Source organism: Abrus precatorius, unplaced genomic scaffold (genome assembly GCF_003935025.1).
Source record: "Abrus precatorius isolate BTA unplaced genomic scaffold, Abrus_2018 Scaffold9, whole genome shotgun sequence".
NCBI classification, from domain to species: Eukaryota; Viridiplantae; Streptophyta; class Magnoliopsida; order Fabales; family Fabaceae; genus Abrus; species Abrus precatorius.
Window position 1 is genome coordinate 29,983,492 of NW_020874439.1, and position 24,957 is coordinate 30,008,448.

Sequence of the window (24,957 nt, forward strand, 5' to 3'; positions counted from 1 at the left end):
TTGGATCCAATCATACCAATCAAATCCAACATATGTTAATGTCATAACCCTGCATGATGTGATTTTCATATATTTTTGAATCGTGGAAATGCAAAAACTCACGAGTAAGTAAAGCAGAAGGGAAAAATGAAAGGAAAAAAAATAAAGTAAAAGAAGAGAAGGAAAGTCACTTTTTTAATACATAGATCTTGAATTTAACAGGTCTGCTGAAAAGAAAAGGACTTGTAAAATGTGTGATCAAAATCCAAAGGAAGCAACATGATTTTGTCTTTGTAGATGGAAGTGCAAAGTGCCTTAGTGTCTTGAATTTTTTTAATTAATATAGTCTAAGTGGAGCTAATAATTCTGTTCATTCAAGATGTGTTTGGTTAGAGATGAAGAAATTATAGTGTATGGGGAATCACCACCATATCTTTTCTACTTCTTGTTCTATTGCTCTTGTCTAATTTTCCTTTATATATATATATATTTACAGTAATCTTTTTGCCTCGGAATTACCAAATAATGATGCAAATTAAAGGTTCTTCTTGTTTTTCATTACCACTAGCTAGGTGATCAAGAATGACATCATATGTTCGTGTGCTGTAGAGCTTGATGTGTTAATACTTAATAATAGCATATCCCAAGGGGAGGCCTTAATAAGTTACTTTCTTTAACAAAAGAAATAAATAAAAAATAACTAAAATTGTGGGGTTAGAGCATGGACCATTTCAAATTATACAATATTTCCCATCCATAGATATATAACTTGTATCTTTTGTCTCTTTCTTAATTTCTTTCTTCCCTTTTGTTTTTTAAATGTCTTTGGTCTTTCTCTTCTTTAATGTCATTGATGTCTCTTTACTTGGCCTATTTTGGTCTGTTTATCTCCTCCCTTGATCATGAAATATCTGCTTTTACTTTTTACTGTTTCCATTCTCAAACATGTTCAGATTAATCTACGATAATCTTAGAAAATTTTAATCGAAACACTTTGGGTGGAATCAGAAAATTTTAAGTGAGAATGCTAAATATATAATTACTTGCATGAACAAATTTTGAGGTCTCTCACATGATTGCATTTCTCTCTCTATCTCACACACACATAAAATAAGTTGGCCAATGACCTTTCTAGTACGTGTTTAGATTACTTTATTTTATAATCAGGAAATTTTATTAAAGAAATAATCATAGAATTAGTATTTTTAAAATATAAAAACTAATTTTTGGAATGTTTCTTTTCGATGTAGCCTAATAACTATTGCTAAATATCTTTTTTTAAGGTTTAAATCCAAATTGAGGCTTTAAATAGCTTCTCCACCGGTTACTATTAACATGTACTTCTAATACAAAATTTAGTCACTAAAAAAATTATGTTGGAATAATGCAATGTTGGTTTCTCAAAGATCCTTTCCTTCTTTCCAAAACCAATGGCATTATTTTAATCATTGAAAGATCCACCGGTGACTTGCATGATATTCCTCTTGCTGAGATTAGTTTTATAAGAATCATCCATTAAAGTTACAATAAGAGGTGCTTCCTAGTAATGGACCTAATATTCATTTGAAAAATAACACAAAGTAAAATGGATATCACAAAATAATGTCCAAAGTTTCCTTATGAAAAATACAAAAGGAGTTGCTTTGATCTATCCCATTGCTCAATAACAACTTTGACTTCATGAAATTGCAAATTGCCTACAATAATAAAAACTCAAAAGTTACCTCAAATCCCACTAAAACCAACAATATTGCAAGAATAATCGTAAATAATGATAATAAATCTAACCATATTAAAAAAATTCAGGCTAATTTAAATTATAACAAAGAAAATTCACTGAAGGGCTACAATTAGACATAGAGGGGATTAAAACATGAATGAAATCTCTTTAATAGACTATGAGCAAATCATATAAGTGTTACTAGATTTTCATCACATATTCAACCCAAAAGATTAAAGCATTAACTTATGAAATTTTTTTATTCATACTTTACTCAACTTTTCTATTTTAACCTAATATAATTTCACTTATACTCCCAACAGTGAGATAGTGTTTTTGAGAGATTATGCCTTTTTTTATTTTTACTCAAATTTATAGAGTTTTGAAATTATCAACATGAAAAAGAGTTGTTCCCTCATCTAAAGTGGAAGTATATATTTCAAGAGAAAGATGTTTGAGGGATTAAATTGGCGTTAACAGCACTTATTTATAAATTAATTTATATGTTTAAAAAACTTACATTAGAGTCTTTATGTTTTGTTCTTTATTATCATGACACTATTATAAAATGGTAATTTAATAAATAATAATTTTTATTAATGATGTTATAACGATATAACAACTAAAATATAAGTTTTGTAGGTATAAAATGTATTTTATAAATAAATATCAATTATAAAAACTATCAATATATTATTTGTTCATATCAATTTAATTTTTATTAGATAAAGTATATAATAATAAAAACTATCTTAATACTTGATCATTTTGTTTATTAATGAATGGTAATATTAATTTTTAGTAAATCAAGAGTGACATTCATGATTAATTCATATATGGCATACACGTGGTGTTCCATGGGAAGGGTTGCATGTCTGGGCATAACATTATCCAACAAATATTCAGAATATAAGAAACACAAGTCCAAAAAAAATGTAATAAATTAAGAACATAAAACTATAAAATTTTGAATGTGTACAATGTTGTTTCCATACCATTATTGATATATGATATATGTAGGGGTCATGTACTATCAAATTATTTAGACAGTGTTATAAAATTCATCTCAACACTCAACAGTGTTGGAAATGAATTCCATATAATTAATACTTAGGCCATCAAAGCTGTGGGAAGAGGGAACAATAAATTATTTTATTGTCTCACGAAAATGACATAATCAAAACTCAAATATGTGAAACTAAATTATTTCATTGGGCAGGGGATCATAGTAACCAATTATCAGTTTTGTTAAAATCAAAGTTAAAAATAGAATTTTTTTTAAAAGAAAATGACCAATTTTTATATTTTTAAACAATAAATACTTCTAATATAAATTTTAAAATTTTGTATATTTAACATTAATTTTAAAGACTGGTATCAATCAAAATGATAAATTATTTGGAGAAATAATATAATAAAAATAATGATTTCCTTAAAGTTTTAGTTTTCCAAATAAAAATAGTTTTCAAAATAAACTTTTTGGGTAGTAAATCATCTTCGATTCTTATACTTTGAGGTATATACTCCCAACGGGCAATGAAGAAATGATAATAAATGTTTGTATTGTATCCGATTTCTTTATAGCTACTGTATTTCCTGTCAATCTCAACAGTTTATTTGCACTTTCTAAGCAAATTTTGATATTTTATATTTATTTATCTAAATATTTTTTTAAGTTTATATGATTAATAAGTTAATATTTTAGTAAGATTGATAGATCTGGTATTGTGTGGATGTGAAATAAAGGGAAAATGATTGAGATAATAAATAGATTTTTTAACTGTTGATTTATATTAAAAAAGGAAAAAACTAATATTTTATTTTTTATCAAGAATTTGTTTGGTAAAATATTTTAATTAGTTAAAAATTTATTTTAAAAGCTAAAAAGTTTGTTTGATAAAAATAACATTCTTTAGTAAAACTAATTGAAATAGGTAGTTAATTACTGGAGTTTTTCTAAACGCTACTTATATTACTTATACTAATTTTTTTTCTGCTGCCTGAAATTAAGTTTTATCATTTTTTTCTTATTATTTTTAAGTAATTCCTTCTTTATCCATTCAATTTATTAAGCTTTATTTTTTTACATTAAGAAAATAAAATATGTCATAACTAGTTTAATAATTCATGCAATATACACATATTTTATTTTTAAAATTTACATATAAATAATAAAATTTTTTAAACAATATTTTTTTAAAAAAATTTATTTAGACTTAATTCTATAACTACAAATATTATGTATTAAAATAATAAAAATTTAATAATTTAAAAATATAATTTATTTTATAGAAAAATTACAAACAATAATTTCATACTTAAATTAATCAATTTATGAGAAGAAAATAAAAAATAAAAAATAAAAAATATTTAATATTTAAAAACAATTTGTTAAATTTTTGTTGTAATATTCAAATTTTTTTTTATTATATACAAAAAATTAATTTCTTTGTTAAGATTATAGTTTTGATTTATATAAATTATCAAATACAGTTTGAACCATAACACCAACAACTTTTTTTATCCATCACACTGTAATCTTCAATGTCCTTAATACTTTATTTTATATAACTTAACATATAAAGATATAAAGAGGATAATTTAATATAAGTTAATGTGACATAAACGAATATCCTTAGAAATTTTATAAGGGTATAACAATTTGACATGAAATCTACATTTGTTTTCTTTCTCTTTCACTTTTCTTAAAAAGCCAAACAAAGCAAATTATCTTATTTCTTACATGGTATCTGTACTCTGCTCAATTCATGGTCATTTAGTTTATGACGTGTTTGGATATACAATTAAATTAATTTAAGTATTTATTTAATAATTTTTGTTTGAATAATTATTCACAACATAAATTTACTAATAAAGTTTATTAAAATAATTTATTCTGATAAGCTATATTAAAAATCATATTAAAATAAACTGAATTCTTTTAAAAAGTTATAAATTATTTTTATAAATTATCTATAAACTATTTTAAACTGGTGTAGAGTGCCATATTTGCTTATCTTCCTTTTTCTTTTGCAAGGAACATTTATATTAAAATCTATAAAAATTATTGTTAGAGTTAGTCTTATGTTTCATTAAAAAAGCGGAAAATAGCTTTTACATTCTTCCAAGTGCTTTTGGAATCTAACCATAAATCGCAAACCCAATGCTTTTTCCTGTGAAAAATAGTCTTTATTACTCTAAAAAAGCAATTCTAGCAACACACTTTTTTATTAATAACTAACATTTATTAAAAATTATAAAAATTATGTAAGTTTTAGTTTTTTTTTTTTTAAACAAAAATTAGTCAATAATAAAGAGTGTTTAAAAAATATGTTTTTAGCATTTTTCTTGTCTGAAAAATTTAATTAGTTTTGGCTATGAATATTAGAAAAAAGTGCACCATGCATATTCCCTGGTGAAAATTTTGCCTTCACAAGTCTTTTCAGTAGCTAAATATTTGATAGATACGTGCTTTAAGTAAAAAAATATATATATTAATTTACTTCTATTGTAATTTTCAATGTAACTTAGAGTAGTAACTTTTAATACAAATTATTTATTAATTTCTTAATAAATCCAAATTATTGTACTATATCATAACCCTGTCTCACTAAGTTCAGATACTTATATAAAGTGATCTGAGATTAATATAAAACAAGAACGTAAAACCTTTTTAATTTCAAAAAAATTTCCTAGTTTTAACCCGTGAATTTATAATGGTCACTAGGTTACAAGGAGTCTGACAAATTATAGAAATATTTAAAAGATAATTAAGCTTTTTTTTGTTATAAGATAATTGATCTTTTGTTTTCTGCAAGTCATCTAATATTGATTTATGAATTTATTAATTTAATATTGAAGAGGCTGCAACATTGTCCCTTCCATTGAAGGCCAGCATACCTTTTATTGTTTTCAATTAATTCTTTATATCAAAGACTACCCGACAATGTGATCAGATCTTAAAGATTATTAAATCCCCCCCTTTTTTTTAATTAAACATATTCTTCATCTCCATGTGCACTTCACTTCATCAGATTCCTCAAGCACTTCCTCCATCTATGTGTAAACAAATCCCAGGTAATCACTTTATAATTAATAAAAATATATTTTAACACAAAGTACTAAAAATTTGAGTAAATTTTTACTTGATAGTAAAGATGGATACAAAGGTTTATATTTTGATAGTGGGAACAACCAATATGCATTTTTTAGTTACACTTTGGAACCATAGAAGGTAAAAACTGCATGAATGCCTCATCAACTTCAACCACATAAAATTGGTGGACCACAAAAAATGGACCTAGATAAGTAAAGGAAGAAAAATGATCTTCATGACTAAATAAATCAAGAGCTATACAACATTCAAAATATATCATAATGTAAATTGTGTTGGATGATCATCCTATCACTATCAGCGAGGTAATCAACTTAAATGTCCCATTAGTGCTAAAGCCATTTTCCTATGTTCATATTTTCCTAGTCTAGTGCTACCTAGATATATACCTTGTTTCCTGCCAACCATGGCAATTCAATATAAGAGGATGAAAAATAATAACCAAATAATGCAGAAAACAAAGCAGGATAATAATACTAGTGTCCACGTGGGTAGCAAAAACTTGGAAATCTTCTTTACATGATTTTCAGCTCCACCATTTCCATCTCTGACACTTTACTATTTGTGAAACACTAGGCTAGCTAACAAGGAGTAACAAGTTGGAGCCTATTCAGATTGCAAAATTCACAAGATTTCAACTTCTTACTTGAGAGGTTAAATGTGAAGAGCCAATATATGTAGAAAAGTTTAGGTGAATGAAAAACTAAACAACATGCATATGAGTATGACTATGACCATCTTTTCATTATTATACAACAAACCTAATTACAATAATAAAAGAATAAAGAAGCTGGCTCTTGGACCCAGATCTTCAACTCTTCTTCCGCTATAAACAAAACATGGGTTTTCCCCCTCTACAATCCCAAAACAGATCAACAATCCTCTTCTCTCAGCAATGCCTGGAAGCTTAAGGAATCTATCACTTTCTCCCAAAATCTTCTACTTCACCTTGCTTCTCTCATTAAACTCTCTTATTCTCTTTTTTCCATGTTGTTACTCACTTGATGAACAAGGCCAAGCTCTTGTAGCATGGAAAAACAGTTTAAACAGCACAGTGGATGCATTAGCATCATGGAATCCTTCAGCCTCAAGCCCATGCAACTGGTTTGGGGTGTATTGCAACTCACAAGGAGATGTGGTAGAGATAAACCTGAGATCAGTGAACTTGCAAGGCTCATTGCCTTCAAATTTTCAACCTCTAAGGTCCTTGAAGATTCTTGTCCTCACATCAACCAACATCACAGGAAGGATTCCAAAAGAGATTGGAGACTATCAAGAGCTCATCTTTATTGATCTTAGTGGGAATTCTCTCTTTGGTGAAATCCCACAAGAAATTTGCAGCCTAAGGAAACTACAAAGTTTGTCTCTACATACAAATTTCCTTGAAGGCAGCATTCCATCCAACATTGGAAATCTATCAAGTCTTGTGAACTTGACACTCTACGATAATCAACTCAGTGGTGAAATTCCAAAGAGCATTGGCGTTTTAAGCAAGCTTGAAGTCATTAGAGCTGGTGGCAATAAGAACCTCAAGGGTGAGATCCCATGGGAGATTGGAAACTGCACCAACTTGGCTATGTTAGGCCTTGCAGAAACCAGCATTTCAGGGAGCCTTCCTTCTTCAATCAAAATGTTGACAAGAATCAAGACCATAGCCATTTACACTACTCTATTATCAGGTCCCATTCCAGAAGAGATTGGCAATTGCAGTGAGTTGCAGAACCTGTACTTGTATCAAAACTCTATCTCAGGTTCAATTCCAAGCCAAATTGGAGGACTCAGCAATCTTAAGAGTCTTCTTTTATGGCAAAACAATCTAGTAGGTACAATCCCTGAAGAACTTGGAAGCTGCTCAGAAATCGAAGTCATAGATTTATCAGAAAACCTTCTCACAGGTAGCATACCAAGTAGTTTTGGTAAGCTTTCAAATCTTCAAGAGCTTCAACTGAGCGTGAATCAGCTCTCAGGTATAATCCCTCCTGAGATTTCAAATTGCATTTCTCTGACACAACTTGAAGTAGATAACAATGCTCTCTCTGGTGAGATTCCTGATCTTATTGGCAACTTGAAAGGCTTAACTCTGTTCTTTGCATGGCAGAACAAGCTAACAGGGAAAATCCCAGATAGTCTTTCTGAGTGCCAGGAACTTCAGGCACTTGATCTTTCTTACAACAACTTGATTGGTCCAATACCCAAACAACTATTTGGGTTGAGAAACCTCACCAAATTGCTGCTTCTTTCCAATGATTTATCAGGCTTTATACCACCTGATATAGGAAATTGCACAGGTCTCTACAGGCTGAGGTTGAATCATAATAGACTTGCAGGTAACATTCCACCTGAAATTGGAAACTTGAAGAGTTTGAATTTTGTGGACATTAGCAACAATCATCTTGTAGGAAAGATTCCTCCAACACTATCTGGATGCCAGAATCTTGAGTTTCTAGATCTTCATTCCAATAGTCTCACAGGTTCTATTCCAGATTCTCTTCCAAAAAGCCTTCAGTTGATTGACTTCTCAGATAACAGGTTAACAGGTTCACTGAGTCACGCCCTTGGTTCATTGGTTGAGTTAACCAAACTCAACCTGGGAAAGAACCGGTTAAGTGGAAGAATCCCAGAAGAGATCTTGTCTTGCACCAAGCTTCAACTTCTAGACTTGGGAAGCAATAGTTTCACTGGAGAAATTCCCAAGGAAGTTGGTCTAATTCCCTCCTTGGAAATCTCTCTCAATCTTAGTTGCAACCAGTTTTCTGGTCAAATTCCTTCCCAGTTCTCTAGCCTTAGCAAGCTAGGAGTGCTTGATCTCTCACACAACAAGCTCTCAGGGAATTTAGATGCTCTTTATGACCTTGAGAATCTTGTTTCCTTAAATGTTTCCTTCAATGGTTTCTCTGGTGAGTTGCCTAACACTCCATTCTTCCATAAACTCCCTCTTAGTGATCTTGCTGAAAATGAAGGTCTCTACATTGCTGGAGGTGTTGCAACTCCTTCTGACAGAATGGCAAAAAGTCATGCCAAATCAGCCATGAAGTTCATTATGTCCATTCTCATGAGCACCAGTGCAGTACTAGTGCTACTCACAATCTATGTCTTGGTTCATGCTCACAAGGCCAACAAGGTGGTCATGGACAACGAAAATTGGGACATGACTTTGTATCAGAAACTTGATTTTTCCATTGATGACATTATCTTGAATTTGACATCATCCAATGTGATTGGCACTGGAAGCTCAGGAGTTGTGTACAAAGTGACCATTCCAAGTGGTGAAACACTAGCAGTTAAAAAGATGTGGTCATCAGAAGAGTCTGGTGCATTCAGTTCAGAAATTCAAACATTGGGGTCAATTAGACACAAGAATATCATTAGGCTTCTAGGTTGGGGATCCAACAAGAACCTGAAGCTTCTGTTTTATGATTACCTCCTCAATGGAAGTTTGAGCTCATTGCTTCATGGTTCAGGAAAAGGAAAAGCTGAATGGGAGACAAGATATGATGTTATATTAGGTGTGGCACATGCACTTGCATATTTGCACCATGATTGTGTGCCTGCTATAATTCATGGAGATGTCAAAGCCATGAATGTACTATTAGGTCCTGGATATCAACCATACCTTGCTGACTTTGGCTTGGCAAGAGTTGCAATTGAGAATTGTGACAGTACTAATTCCAAGCCAATTCAAAGACATTACCTTGCTGGTTCATATGGATACATGGCTCCTGGTATGTTTTTTAACCAAAGTTAAATTAATTGAGTCATTTTATGTACTTATTAACCAATGAATAGTACTAAATTTTGTTGTTTTTGGTTTATGCACAGAACATGCATCAATGCAACCTATCACTGAGAAAATTGACGTGTACAGTTTTGGTATGGTTCTACTTGAGATTCTCACAGGAAGGCACCCTTTAGACCCGACTCTACCAGGGGGTGCAAACTTGGTTCAATGGGTTAGGAACCACTTAGCTAGCAAAGGAGACCCTTCAGATATTCTTGACACAAAGCTAAGAGGGAGGGATGACCCCACCATGCATGAAATGTTACAAACTCTAGCAGTGTCATTTTTATGTGTAAGTACTAGAGCTGATGACCGTCCTACAATGAAAGATGTTGTTGCAATGCTCAAGGAAATTAGACCTCTTGAGACATCAAGGTCAGATACTGATCTATTGAAGGGAGGTTTAATAGCACATAGTTCTCCACCACCTCCTAAGAATGTGGTTTCACATGGATCTTCTTCATGTTCCTATAATTTCTCAGAAAATTCTATTAGTTGAGAAAGTGTGCATCTCATGGAGAAGCTATGCTTCATTCCATTGTACATAGTCTAATGCAATGTCAAATAGATGTGGCCTAAATTATTAGTTAGTGATGTTCTAGTACTCTAGTGTGATAATTTTTTCCCCTTCTAATGTAATTCATATAGATGATGCAAATTTCAAGAATCCATGTTGAATATATAAATAAGTATATTTTCTTAAAGCATTTTCCTAAGACTGTTTAGCTTTAGAAAATATTTTTTATTTTTATTTTCAGTTTTTACTTTTAATTATAAAACATCACTTTTTTTTTCCTTTTTTTTTGTTTTCAAAGATTTATAGAACAAACAATAAAAATAAATTTACTATACAAATATTTAGAAAAATAAAATAAAAATAATGTGATGATTTTGTAATTAAAGGTAAAAACCAAAACATAAAACATTTCTTGAAAATTGAAATCAAATAGTCAGACTTCAACATTTTATTTTAACAGTAATTGAATGAAATAAACAATAAGAAACTAATGACATTTTTCATAGCTGCTTGTGTTTAAGGTTCCTTGGTCTCATTGCCAACTGGAACAGTGAAGGCTTCACTGTATATGAAGAGAGAGTGACCTCAAAGTTTGTAGCTGAAACAATGATTGGCTTTTTTGGATACATGTGTTTAGAATTTATTGATAGAGAGCAATATTCTGTGACTCATTCTTTCTCTACACACACATCCCCACAAACAGACACATCCAAGCCAGCCTTTCACAACAGTACTCACATGGTCCCACGTTCAACACCACATGTCCATGTGCTGTCTGAGAGAGACTCTCCAATTTTCTACCATTAGAAATTCATACTTTCATGTGTGTGTCTAAAGAGAGTATTAATTAGTGATAGCCTTACAAAGGTATCTAAACTAATATCAACTATTTAATTTTATTTTCATGTTCACATTGGTGGAATAGAAATTTAATTTTGACTATTTAGGTGTCTCTATTATTACTTCTGATTGTTTATTATCATTCTATGGGAGTAGCAATAGACACTCTTTGGCTATTTATGTAAAATCATTTGAAATAAGAAAAGTCAATCTTAATTATTAAATTGTATATGATGAAAATTAAATTATGAAAGTTGTGACTCTTTTACTTCATTGTGTAATCTTTTAATAATTTTGAATTTTGAATCAAGACCCTCTATTATATAATATGATTAAGATTTACTCCCATCTCTCTTATGGAAGATGATTCTGGCATTGACTGAAAGGTTGCATATATCCTACTCAGATGCACATGCATTTGCAGGACCATTATAATGGATGACATTTAATAACAATATATAGCTACTAACTGCTCCCAAACCAACTTCAATATCTCCTCTGCAATTGTAATTGTAAGTGAAAGTTTTCTTGCCATTATGATCATGATGTCAATGCTCAGGTAGAAGGGCAAAGTTCAAGGATTTTGACTGTGTATACTATACAGTAATTTTCCTCTACAATGTAAATTGTAATTAATACCAATTCTAGTCATGTTCTTGTTCCATGTATTTTTTTTATATGCTTAATTATGTAATTAGTCTTTAGAATTATTATATATTTTTTTTAGTTTTTATTAAAAAATTATTTAATTTTAGATCATGCAAAATATTAAAAAAAAAACACGAGTATTCAACAAGGGACTAAAATTACACATTTTTAATAAAATTTTATAGGAATTAAAACTAAAAATAGTGTTAAATTTAGAAACTAATTACTCAGTTTTATATATATATATATATATATATATATGATGATGATGATGATGATGATGATTGCTTATGAGATATTCACTTAATTTGCTTGAAATCTACGTACCAACAACTACTGAATCTTGCAGGCGCACATATTGTAAACAAGGGAGTTTTCCATCATTTGCAAGGTTCCACAAAGCTCTTTGTACTAACTGAAAAGCTTAAACGATGTTTGGTAGTGTGTTTGTTAAAAGCAATTTTTTGGCTTTATTATGGGAAGACTAGAAGAGGGACGAATATAGAAGCATATAGAGAGAAAAATCAAGAAATTAATATGAGAGAATAATGAATACAAGAAGAATGGTTATATTTTTTTTTAAGTCAATTAGAATGAATGCTAATTTCCTAAACTACTAGAAAGAAAAAAATGTAGTAAAAGATTATTTTTGTGGTAAACCTCATTAGTGTTTCCTCTACCATTGGGATAAAAAATGATTTCTTATACTATTATTTTCTGTATTTGATTTTGTTTTAATAATCTATCTAGGTATTGAATTCTGTTAATGATGGTTTTTATTTTTTATTTTTGATCCATTTAAAAGGCTTTATTATGGAATAGGTTTTCTTAACTAGGTTCACAGGTTAAATTAAACTTATAAAAATGATTGATAAACCTAAAATTGACATATATTAGGTATTAGATCAAACTTAGACTTTAAATTAAAAAATCAAGCCGAATTAAATTCTTAATTACCAAGTCTAGTCGAACTCAGTATATTTTTATCTCTAACAAATAAACCTCTTTTAACAAATTAAGTTAACTAAATAGTGAGATATGTGGATTCAAAATGCCCTTTGCCCTTTTCTCATTCCCTTCTCTCTCTCTCTCTCTCTCTCTCTCTCTCTCTCTCTCTCTCTCCCCCCCCCCCCCTATACAAGCACACCATAAAATTATTTATTGATTATGAACCTAATGAATACCACACGCACATATGTTTTCCAAAGTGTCTCAATATTCTTTAAACTTAGAAATAATCTCATTAATTTAGGATACTGCATTTTTTAAGGTTATTTTATGTTGTAGTCACTGACTAAGATAAAGTGAATATTTTTAAAGATACTCTAACCCTCAGGACAATGTGAGAACTAGAAATGACACCACAAATGGAAAATAAATGTTCCTACCTTAATTTTCATGGGTTTATGTCAATTTATTGGTATAGTTGCCATTTGTACCTATGGTAGATTCATGCACTAAGAACGCCCCATAAAAGAAATCCAAAATAATTCTTATGTTTTAAAATTTTTAATTAGATCTTTATAATTAAACAAATATATGTTTTATCATACCCCATCATGATTATTGGCTATTAAGTACGTGTTAATTTCAATTCTAATGTGACGATTAGTGTGTTGAGATGGCAACTTACGTTGCAAGTCAATCTCAAAATAGAATTAACATTACGTTCCTTGCATGGAGTAGGGGATGACCAAATCAACCCATTTCTATCTACACATTTCTCGAAAGAATAATATCATTATAATAATTTTTCATAATCTTATATACTATTTCTCTCACTTTTCCTTTTATCTTTGTTACAAAAATATTATAAAAAATGTTGAAATTTATGATGCAACTATGCAAATATCTTAATATTTGTCTATCTATCTGTATATATATTTATAGACAGATGTAGATATAAATATAAACATATATAGAGTTGTGTATATGTCATGACAAGTAAGAAAATTGGCTTAGACCCCTATTCTTTTTCTCTGGAATTTACCTTCTTATAAATTTATTTTATTATTGATATATATGTATAATTTAAAAATGAGTTGTGATTAATTATTACAAGAGACCTTTTTTTTTTTCAAAACTCTAACTGTAGAATTTTAAATATACACAACTTTCAAGTCTAATTAGCTTTAAGATCCTCTTATATATTTCAGTAAACAAATGAAGGTGGCCATCGTGAATTTTGAATTTAGGATAGTAATAAACTTACATAGAGAGTTAATTTGGGTATAAATTTGGATAAGTTATACATTGGTACGTGACTTATATTTTAGTTTGGAGATAGTTTATTGTTTACATATTATTAATGACAACGTCACTATTATATATTAATTATTTATTCCGCAGAACTTTAACACTTTCTCTTTACACTTTTTTAGCTCAATTTTTTTTAACAATATTATAAAAATTATTTATTAATTTATATTACATCAAGGTCCATCCAATAACTTTGTTTAAGATTACAAAATTTCTAAACATAGCCCTATATATATATAGAGAATGGCTTGAGGTAGACTTAATGTAGGCTTTTCATAAAGTTTTTGCTTTTCAGTGTAAATAAAGTGAAGCCACTTCAACAAATTGGTATTATCTAGAGGCCTAGTGCTATTTCAAGAGTTCTCATAACTACATCCAACAACCAGGCCCTGGGCTCCTCCCATCATGAAATAACTCAATAATGGCTGTCATTGTGATAAATAGCACAATATCATCACTAATGGCAATCAATATGCACAGATTGAATAAACCCCTGCTATTCTTTCCAGATCACCAAGCACCATATTTTCTAGAATAGGTAACTAGCTGACTCCACAAGAAGCATCTTCTTATTTGTACTTGATTAGATGTACTCAGGTTTTACAATCTTATGTGTTCTTATGTCATAGGGCCTTGAGCAAATAGCAACATTTGACATGACCAATTTTGTTGCCAAAGCATTATGTACCAAAAGTCCAATACGCTTCATCCCTATCAATGTCACAATATTTTGGGTGGTTGCTTTTGGTGTCACCCTTTTGAAAATTAAATTCCAGAAGTGGCTTTCAGAATTTAATTTTCAAAAGTGACTTGATACATTTTGAAATTTTGTTTTTGGAAAATAAAATGTGGTATAGTTAGAAAAAAATGGTGGTACAAAAAGAAAAAAGTTAATTTGTTGAAGACACTCATGTGATATATGAACCCTACCAATGGTTTTGCCAATTGGCATCAAATTGAATGTTCCAATTTTGCACTATGGTGGGGATCATTCCTTTACTTGTCTCTGGGCACATCCTAACGTTGGAGTTACTGCTTTGAGGCCTATGCATAAAGAGATCCATGGAATGCTTTGACAAACTAATACATGATTCTGATTTATGTTTTTGCAATTGTAACATATATTTATCAAGGAATTAGCCATTTATCACCAACTGCAAAATCTTGTAAATAACGGTTTGAAATTAATTTTTTATATATATGAGAAGGCATACTTAACAAGTTACTAACTGATAACTACTTTAAAACACATTGCAAATGCTTAACAAGAAAAAAGTATGTAGTAGAAAACTCAAATGACTTATAAATATATATTGATATAAGTTTTAAATTACATAACAAGCTCAAAATACAAGAGATAGGTCGCACAGATTAACATCAAAACCTCAAAAGTTTGTATAAAATTGTGTGAGCTGGAACTCCAACATTGATAGTAGTTCCTGTACAAAAATAAATACTATAAAAAAGGTGTCACTGTTTAACATGAAATCCTCAAGATAAACCAAAAAACTTTCCACGTGGAGTAGATCGGCTCCTTCTAAATTCAGGGATGGATGTATTACTTCCTTCTTTAAGATTGCTACCTGAACCATTCAAAAGTTTGTTTTCAACTTTGCTAGCCAATAAAGGCTCTCCTGCTTGCACTATTCCTCTGCATATGAAACAAAAGGCTCTATTATCATTACCAATGGTGCTGCTGTTAACATAATCTTTCTTAACAAGAAACAACTAGTGAACTAAACAAGCAAAATTTCTCCATGCCACTGCTATTCATACCTTGATTCAAGGTTCTGAAAATTCCTTGGAAAGTTCTGCTGTATCTTTTTGAGATTTAAAGCACCATGTGCAGCAGACTCAATAAATCTAAGGTCATTTTCAGCCTCAGAGTAATCGTCCTTTGGAGGTGGCTCGAGAGTCATATCACCAGCAATTTCCAAGTCAGAAATATATGTTGGGATCAAATCAGGCTTTTGAATCTTAAAGGATGATAGTTGATGATGCTTGGCCTTAGCCTTACTCTCAACCTTGCTTTTTCTGATAGCACCTTGTCTTACTACACTGAGTGCTTGCTTGAATTGTTCCTCTTCATGTTCTTGATGAACTTTCCTGGAGTTTACCTTCTGGAGATTGAAGAGTGTTTCAGAAATATTTTCATGCTTTACTGGCTCTTGTGAATTCACATACACCCTCGTGTTGTTGTCAGTGGATGTAGTTGTTGGCATTGTGATAAGGGATTTGTTAGCAGGTACTCTAGCTGGAAATGGATGCTTTAATATTGGTTGATTGTCTACTGTTTCAGTCTTGACCTTGCTTTTTATGACTGACCCTCTATCATTAGATAGTGATCTTCTGACTGGAGGGGATGGTGATCTTCCCTTCCCTGAGCTCACTAACTTCTCTTCAGTCAGAAGAGACATTTTTGGCATGGATTCCTTGTCCATAAATGTTGATGGAAATCTTGACCTTCTTTGCTTACCCGAAGAGCAACTTCTAGACTGAAAATAGAAATTCAGATCAAGTTAGAAAATATGTGAATTATGCGTTAATATGGTACGACTTCCAAATGTATATTTACACATTTTTTATAATTAAGTTTTATCTTTTATTCAATAACCTCAAAGCTTCTATCATCTATGAGTGGTTGACTAGCTTCAGGCTTCATGCTGCTACTAGAACCATATTTTGGTAAATGAAAAGGTGAAACAGCTCTTGGTTTTTGAGATTCTATGGTGTTTTGAGCATTCCCTGCCTTCCACTGCTCCAGTTCTACTTCCTTCCTCTCCAATGCCAATTTGAGATTTGATATCTAAAGAAACAAAGAACTATTTATATATGTTGCACGTTACATTCAAAATTGCATTTACGTAGGACCAACATCCAAACCTCTTCCTTTAGTTCTCGGATTTCACCAGTTTCTTTATTAGATTGAGCAGCCCCAAGTTCAATGGATGAAACTCTCTCAGCAAACTTAAGTGTGCTAATTGTCTCACCAATAGCATTAAGTTCAGGATTGATATGAACAAACATCAAAGTTTTTGCATGCCCACCTATTGATAATACAACAAAAGAAGCAGAGACTTAGTTTTATAGAAATTCAAACAAGCAACTGACTATGACAATAACCAAATGCATTAATATCAATATTCAAGTTTTGTATCCCTTATCAGCCCAATGTAAGACTTTGGCCATTAAAAAAAATTGTGCTAATATAGTAAATTCAATAGTAGTTATGGAAAACATTACCAAATTTTAAAGCTTTTATAGTCCATTGTAATAAGTAATTTGTACTAAAGATGAAATAATAAAATGGTGGATCAGTATTACCTAAGGAATCTTGTAACACTTGTGTGAGCTTGCTATTTCTGTAAGGGATATGTGGACTTTTCTGTGCCAAGGCAGAGATAACATCGCCAAGTGCAGAAAGTGATCTATTTATATGTTGGGCCTCCTTTAGTCTCTCACCAACAGCCTCAGATTTGTCAACCCTCTCGCTGCCAGCCAAATCCACAAGGTGGAGACAACCTCTAAGAATGGAGTTTGAAATTAACTCCATGCCTCGCACATGAACTGTCAAAACACTGCAACATAATGGTAAATAATTTTATTAGATATATTTTATGATTATTTTTTATCCATCTATATTCATGAAGATGTTATTACCTATGAGAACGACTACTTCTCTCATTTAGAGCTGTAGCACCCACAGCACGATTCTTCTGACCAATTCTCATCAAGTCCAGAACATCTTGAGTACAAGTAACAGGAACTAAAAATGCATCAGGCACATTGAAGCCATTCAATTGGGAATTGTTTCGTATATCTAATGTATATCTTGTTAAGGAATTAACGAAACTATAAAATAAATGCCATGGCCAAAAAAATCCATAAAAAAAATAAGTTGAGCTGCTTTGATAAAAAGAAAACAGCTATAATAGAAGCATTGCTTAAAGGATATCTTCTGTTAGAGCCATCACTGACTAACAAATCTCTCACTTGTTCATTGTATATTTCAATCATCTGAACAAATACTTCATATTTTATGGAATCTGCCCTTTCCTTTGATATATGAAATAAGTCACGCAAAGCCCTATAGTTTACACCCCATGTCTCTTCAGTTGTCATATCAGGGCCACTCTGCACAAGCAGTTAATCACATTAACATACATACTAGCGAAAAGTGACAACAATAAAAATTATTGAAAATCTAGTTGTCTTGGTTTCAGGGCCTACAAAATGGAACTTTATCAGTTTTGTATTGATGATTAACATAATATTTTTAACAAATTTGTAAATAGGTTGTATTGTTTAAAAAATATATTAATACAGGTTGGGTAAATTTTTAAATGTGGCTCCTTTCCAATTTTTAAAAAGAAATGGCTCCAACCAAGGTACTAACCAGTAACTAGAAGTTTTATTCCAAACAAATCATATGATAGTTTCTCCCATGCCAAAACATGCATCAGATAGATAAAATGGAAGAAAAAGTATATGGTTGACAATTAATACATGGATAACTCATCCATAGGAAGCTACTGGTTGTAGTGTAAAACCACATGCATCATGTTCTTTCTTATCATGCAATAGGCAAAAACTACCAAACAATTTAAGATAACACGTTATTACCTAATTTAATTGAATGCTTCAACTTAGGTGAAATATACCACAGATATTATGTGTTTAACAATAACAATACCATTGTGTAGGTCTTCCCTGAGCCAGTCTGTCCATATGCAAAGATGCATACATTATAACCATCTAAAACAGATCTGATTAACGATTGAGTATCAGCATAAATTTGTTCTGCAACAAAGAAAAACATCATGAAATCCTTAAAAAGAACTAAACTCTTAAACAGTATAACATTCATTTATTTGTAAGAAAACCAAGTGTTATTGGGATATCGTACAATTACCAGTTGACCACTATTGGCATATAAATACTCTGTATACAAATATGATGTATTCAAATTTAATCTTTACATTACCATACTTCTCATCTTAACAAACAAAAAAAATGAATGCAAATTATTATTTTCAACCCTTTACTACTATGTTTCAATAGACAAGTCTTTCAATAGAGTCATACAAGAAGATCCCTCTAGAACAAATGAACAAGTGTATGCTAGCATACCTTTTGCAATAAGTAATATGCCAAAAAATTAAATACCTTGTGTTACACTTGTTCCAAACACCTTATTGAATGAAAATACCCTTCTAGCATCTTTTCCATGCTTAAGGGGATTTACGATCATCATATCTCCGTTTTCTCCAATATAGTCTACTGTAGACTGTCCATTTGATTGTCCTGATAAGAAGGGCCTTACTCTACAATAGACCCTAATGGCTCCTGTAGGACAGTAACTTTTTTAATCTAACTATTTTAAACAAATAGATCTATCAAATTCATTGTTAGGAAGCATCCTTCATCTTATGCACCTTTGAGGTCTTGTACTTGATTGTAAAGAAGACGATTCTCCTCCAAAACTTTATGGTAGGAAGAGGAGGCCACTTCAAGGCTCTTGATATGATGCTCTGAGCAATACATAAAACTTAAGTCAGTCTAAGTAATATTAAGTTAAAGTCCTCTATGTACAAGGAAGATATTTTTAGGAAAAACCAAATGTATATTGTTACCTAGCCTACTCATTTCTTGATCCCACTCTGATTGAATTTGTTTGACCTCCAGTTTTGTCTCTTCAAAAAAGTATTTCATCCCCTTAAGCAAGAGAAAAACCATTACAGTGTATAATGCTAAACTGCTAATCTAAATTCACATTTTAGAGCAACAATAGCAGCAATTCATGTTATACAATTTATACCTCAAGTTGTTTCTGCTGAGTATTTATTACGTCTGCATACTTAGCAGAATAATTGACATTTTGTCGAATACTGTTGTCACGTTTTCCACCACAGATGCAGAATTTGGAGAAATCATTTGATGCCAAACTACTTCTTTGATTAAGATATAGTGAGATGGCTTCTATGAACTCTCTCTTTGAGAGACAACCAATATCTCCTTTCAATATTTTCTTCAAGAAAAGTCCAAGCTGCAGAAAATTGTCGATAAACAAACTTTAGAAACATTTTTGCAGCAAGAGAAAGGAAAATGATAACTTATTACCAACTGTGAAGTTGGGAAACAAATGTAAGTAGCAATACTTATCATTAGACTATTAAGTACCTGAGTGCCTTGAGAAACAAGCAACGATGAAAAATCCTTGACTACCTTGCTGAGTAAGGTATCAATCACCTACAAATTGTCATCCATATCACAAATAAGACTGCATGAAGCAAAGAAATCTTTATCGAAATGATTATTTAGAAAAAAAAACCTGCAACAGTAATCTTATTTGCCATTCTTATATATTCAATAGCATTGCAATTTCAATTGACATTACATTTGTCTTAGTTTCTTATCAAGCATGAGCATTTAATGCTTAGCTTAGCGAGTAACGTACTCTTTTTACTCATATTCACTACTAATCATACAAGTTAAGAAACAATATTTGTACAAACTAGAACAGAAGCTAAACAGTACAACAAACTGGAAAGGATCTTACCGACCATTGCATTCAGAGGCAGATCTTCAATTCCATTGGTCTCTCTAAGGTAAGCCTGAAGAAGTCTAAGTCCAAAGTGATCAAAAAGGAAAGCCAGAGCATTGGCAGTTCTGGTTTCTTCAATCAAGAACTCTTCAGATAGTTGAAGAAATTCTAGCAGCTGTTCATATTGTGATGACTCTGACTCATCCAGCGATTCATCAGCACTTTCACTGCCAACTATGGAGGAAGGAGATTTCTTTGGAAAGGAAGTAATCCTCACAGTTCCCCCATACCTCCACACACCAGCTCCACCAGATAGCTTCCATTCATAATACCCCTTTAAACATAGAATGCAGTCCACAACTTTATTTGATGAACCCCCCTGCATTTTCAAGTTTCAAAGTATAAAATCCCCTTCAACTGAAAACTCAAAATCGTGCCAATAAACAAACAAACAAATAAATTTGTAACTGAGGGTGAGACCAAGTATCATTTTCAAACATTGAACATCCTACTGATTTAATTAATCCAATTAAGGAATTTAATTTATGATTGGAATTTTTTTTCCTACTAAAATTCTAGGAATTGACTCACAAATCAAATCAATTCAAGGAATTGGATTCAACTAACCAATGCCATATTTTAATCATTATAATTGGATCTCAATCCTCCCATATTGTTGAATAATATGATATGATCACGTGTTAAACGGAGAAAAACACAGATTTTATCAAATTTAATTAGTAAATCCTACAATCAATCAGACAAGTCCTTGTTTAATAAAAATCGTGTCACTCTAATAATACCATATCGTGTTACTTGTCAAAATGAAATTATACAAATTCATTACAGAAACATTGAAAGAACAGAAACATGAAACCTTCTCCAAATCAGAAGCTTCAAAGGTCAAAAGCTGCATATCCTTAACAGCCTCCAGAAAGTTCCTCATGTTCTCAAAATACTGAATTGCAGAATGAGCCGCTCCCTCTGCAGACTGAACAGCAAGGACAGGGTTCTCCACCACCTACTCCAACCCATCACACAAAAAACCCAAAATGGAAGGGGAAAATCAGAAAATGGAAGAAAAACTGAAAACTTGAAAAGACCCAGAATTGGAAATGTGGAAAAGGTTGAACCTTGAGCACAGCACCAGGGTTGACTTTGTTGAGAACGTTGCAGAGAATGAGGCCATTGCGAAGTGCAAGACAAAACTCTTCTTCTGAGGGTTCTGAAGGGAGTGATGCATATGCAACATGATCCATTTGACGTAGCCATTGTGATGCTTGGTATCTTCTTGAAGCTTGAAGCATTCAACAACAAAAAAAAAAAAACACGCTATTTTCATCAACAAAGAAGAAAGAGCATGATCATGTTCATGGCGGGAAAATAATACTATGATTAATTGATTATAAGATTATTCCTACCAAACGACACCGTTTCAGCAAAGAATTGTTCTTTTTTGGTTTTTATTATAAAGATGAAGAAAAGGGGAAAATAATGACGACGTGTAAAATTTATTTGGACTATTACACTGATTTTGAAAATTTTTAGTTTTATAATAATGAAAATATCGCCTAATGTTTATGAAAAAAATAATAAAAACCCTTTTTTATACAAATTTTAAAAATAAATTAAAGGTATATTTCTATATTAGTTGTAGAAAAGTAAAAAATAAAATTCCATGTCAAACGACCCCTTAATATTTCTTTAATTTCGGTTCGTTTTCCCTTAATATTACAAGAAAGGCTAATTAAGATAATATTTATAGTAACAATAATTATAATATAATTATTTAATTTTAAAAATATTTTGCTTATATTGTTAAAGATTATATAAATACATTTTATAAGAAATATTTTGTACATGCCCCGTAGATTAAAAATGTATCCTCTTTTTTTTTTTATATGCTTATCTCTATATTCTGCTGTTATATTAATTGAGGAATTTGTGTAATTGGTGTCTTGTTCACAAATCCTAACTCTATTTGTTAAAGTAAAATTTTTATCCGAATCAATTAAACTCACCAGCTAACAATTTAGGGATAAAAGATATAGCAACATGAAATAATTTTTTAAAAAATAATTAAAATACACTAATAGTGTAAATGTTTTTTATACCATCATATAATTATAAATTATTACATAATTAAAAATTATTTTTAAAGAATATATTTAAGATGATTTTAATTAATTGATACTATAAAAAGTTTTTACACCAAAAATATATTTAAAAAAATCAAACCTTTATGTAAACTACAACTTTGATTGTTAGATGGGAGAAGGGGGTGCTTGTTATTGTTCTGTTTGACCAAGGGTTGTGATCATTCAAACTCAATCACAAAAAAGACTAAAAAGAAAAAATGTGAAGGTTAAAGTAGTAAAGCAATAATTAGTAGAAGCAAAGTGACATTTGAGATGTTAACAAAATTATGGTGCTTCTTGCTTAGATGTACGGTCAAAAATCATAATCAATAATGCCAAACATTATGCTATAAAATTATAGTTAAAATTCTTTGGGCTATGATATTTGATATAAAATTTTGGACCCATCCCTTAGAGACAAAGGGCACAAGTCCTACACATCTATTGAGTGGTGGGGTGCTAATCCATTTTAGTACACAAACACTTTCCCCCACTGAGTACTCTTCATCATGCTTTGCTAAACAATCTTTTGTTGCATCCCATTCTTTTTCTTTTCTAGCTAGCCATTGTTGTTTTTCTTTAAATATATAAAACCTAATTATTGCCTTTTGGTATTTTTTTACCTTACTTTTTCTGCTTTTGTTAAGTAAAGGGGTCCAAGTAATAATTTGGTTGACCGAAAGGAAATAAAAAAGAAGTAAGAAACAAATAAATTACGTTAAAAGACCCAAATGAATTTTGTTTCTTTTCTTTTCCTTGGGTCATATGAAACAAACATCACACCTAGAAACGTGCCTCAACTCAAGCACCTTTTATCAACTATTTACTTTTGAGTTTTGACAGAGAACAATTATCTTTTTTCTTTTGAAGAATAACTACACCATTTAGACAACTTTAATTTGTTTTTGTTTTCTTAATTGTATTTTTAGAATTCTTATATAAAAAATATAAAATAATTACATGTAATACTAATTTTTAATTCATTAAATAACCAAATTGCAGAATAATAACGTGCAACTATTTTTTGTTCAACAAAGTTATTTCTACTTTCATAGATTTGCAGTTGTGTACTAATCATATTTCCAATATGGGTTTTCCAAGAGAAGAAAATGAGTTCCCAAATTAGGATGAACTCTCTTATGAGCAAACAAAGCAAGTGAAGGAGTTATACAGTTTTATACAATATTTTCAGAAGATGAAAACAAACAAAAACAATATCTATATATATCTAGTAACAAATTGACTTCATTATAAACATGTGTTTATATTTAAGTAGATATTACTCTGGCATGGTGTAATTAATAGGAGACAAATGAAACCCACATTAAAAGTGCATACCTGCTTCTTCTGCCTTCCTCTGAGCCAATTCATGATCATTGAAACTCTCTTCAATGGCAGTGCATGAAGCCTCCTTGTTGCTGGAGACAAGACCCTTCAAACCTCTCTTTGAAGGAGATGTGAAAAATGAGTTTTGGGAGCTCTCTTGTGGCATCTTTTTCTGATAATCAACCAAGGAACTTAATTAAATAATAATATATAGTATATATTAAAAAATTTAGCTTAATTCACTCTCAAAAACTAGTTTACAAGAGAATGATTAGTCGAGTCTTATAATTGAATAGAAAAGTTTCAAGCACAATTCTTATGATATCCAATAACAAATGCAGAAAAAAGAAAAAAAAATCAATAAATTGTTAGAGGGTAGCATGAGACCATGCATAAACTAAATTCGTGATGATCAGCATTGAAAGGAAAACAAGAGAAAGTGAAGGAAAAACAATGAGAAAAAGAAAAAGTAAAATTACCTGGGGAAGTGAAGGTTGAGAGAAAGAAAATGAAGCTTCTGTGAATGAAGGTTATGGAAGAGGAAAGAGGGTTCTAATGGCTTTTGTGAATGAATGAATGAGCGTTAAAAAATGTGAAGAGGCTTATGTTAAATGCTTGGCTTCAATGTTTCTATTTATTTTTTGTTGGAAACTTAGCTTCAATTTTGTGTGTGTGAGAGAGGGATATATGAAAACTTTGAAGGCCTTCAATTTCAAACGTCGTCATTGGCATTCTCTGACCCAAAAAAAAGGACAAAAGGAGCATTGACGGCGTCACATGACGGAGATGCCACTAGTCATGCCATCGTATACTTGTTAATGTTCTTAATACAAATATAATTATGTAATTAATTAAGGATAATCCTAGATTTTACCTTTTCTATTTTTACAAGTTTGTTTTACAAAATTTTTAGTTAAAATTATAAATATTATATTTTTAAGAAGTGTTGACAACACACTTTTTGTTATTGATTAAAATTTATTAAAAATAAAAAATTAAATTAAGAATAAAAAAAGACTAATATAATATTTATAATTTTTAATAAATTTTAGTTAATAATTTAAAAAAAAACCCATTATAAAGTGTTTTGTGAG

General features: G+C 30.7%; 2 protein-coding genes across 2 annotated transcripts; one reads left to right on the forward strand and one right to left on the reverse strand.

Moving 5' to 3' along the window:
- The first annotated feature begins 6,562 nt into the window (after positions 1-6,562).
- LOC113850472 (LRR receptor-like serine/threonine-protein kinase) lies at positions 6,563-10,253 on the forward strand. Its single transcript, XM_027481031.1, has 2 exons — positions 6,563-9,535; positions 9,633-10,253. Exons 1-2 carry the CDS (start codon positions 6,709-6,711, stop codon positions 10,088-10,090), a joined length of 3,285 nt encoding a protein of 1,094 aa, XP_027336832.1. The 5' UTR covers positions 6,563-6,708; the 3' UTR covers positions 10,091-10,253.
- Positions 10,254-15,144: 4,891 nt separating this feature from the next.
- On the reverse strand, positions 15,145-23,914 carry LOC113849864 (kinesin-like protein KIN-14F). The gene is made up of 17 exons (XM_027480078.1): positions 23,876-23,914; positions 21,533-21,696; positions 21,277-21,420; positions 20,419-20,778; positions 20,036-20,104; positions 19,674-19,901; positions 19,489-19,570; positions 19,291-19,386; positions 19,022-19,201; positions 18,549-18,655; positions 17,811-17,989; positions 17,516-17,680; positions 17,180-17,433; positions 16,739-16,902; positions 16,470-16,661; positions 15,632-16,350; positions 15,145-15,506 (listed from the first exon to the last, which is right to left on the reverse strand). The coding sequence occupies exons 2-17, from the start codon at positions 21,656-21,658 to the stop codon at positions 15,347-15,349; spliced, it is 3,225 nt and encodes a 1,074-aa protein (XP_027335879.1). The 5' UTR covers positions 21,659-21,696; positions 23,876-23,914; the 3' UTR covers positions 15,145-15,346.
- Positions 23,915-24,957: the final 1,043 nt, after the last annotated feature.

What these genes read in the sequence shown, in the direction of transcription:
- LOC113850472 (XM_027481031.1), top strand. Translation starts at nt 6,709, where the DNA reads ATGCCTGGAAGCTTAAGGAATCTATCACTTTCTCCCAAAATCTTCTAC. An exon ending in ATATGGATACATGGCTCCTG is followed by an intron (nt 9,536 to 9,632) that starts GTATGTTTTTTA and finishes GTTTATGCACAG; the next exon opens with AACATGCATCAATGCAACCT.
- LOC113849864 (XM_027480078.1), bottom strand. Translation starts at nt 21,658, where the DNA reads ATGGATCATGTTGCATATGCATCACTCCCTTCAGAACCCTCAGAAGAA. An exon ending in CTCAGCAGAAACAACTTGAG is followed by an intron (nt 19,571 to 19,673) that starts GTATAAATTGTA and finishes CTCTTGCTTAAG; the next exon opens with GGGATGAAATACTTTTTTGA. An exon ending in AGTGATGGCTCTAACAGAAG is followed by an intron (nt 17,681 to 17,810) that starts ATATCCTTTAAG and finishes AACAAGATATAC; the next exon opens with ATTAGATATACGAAACAATT.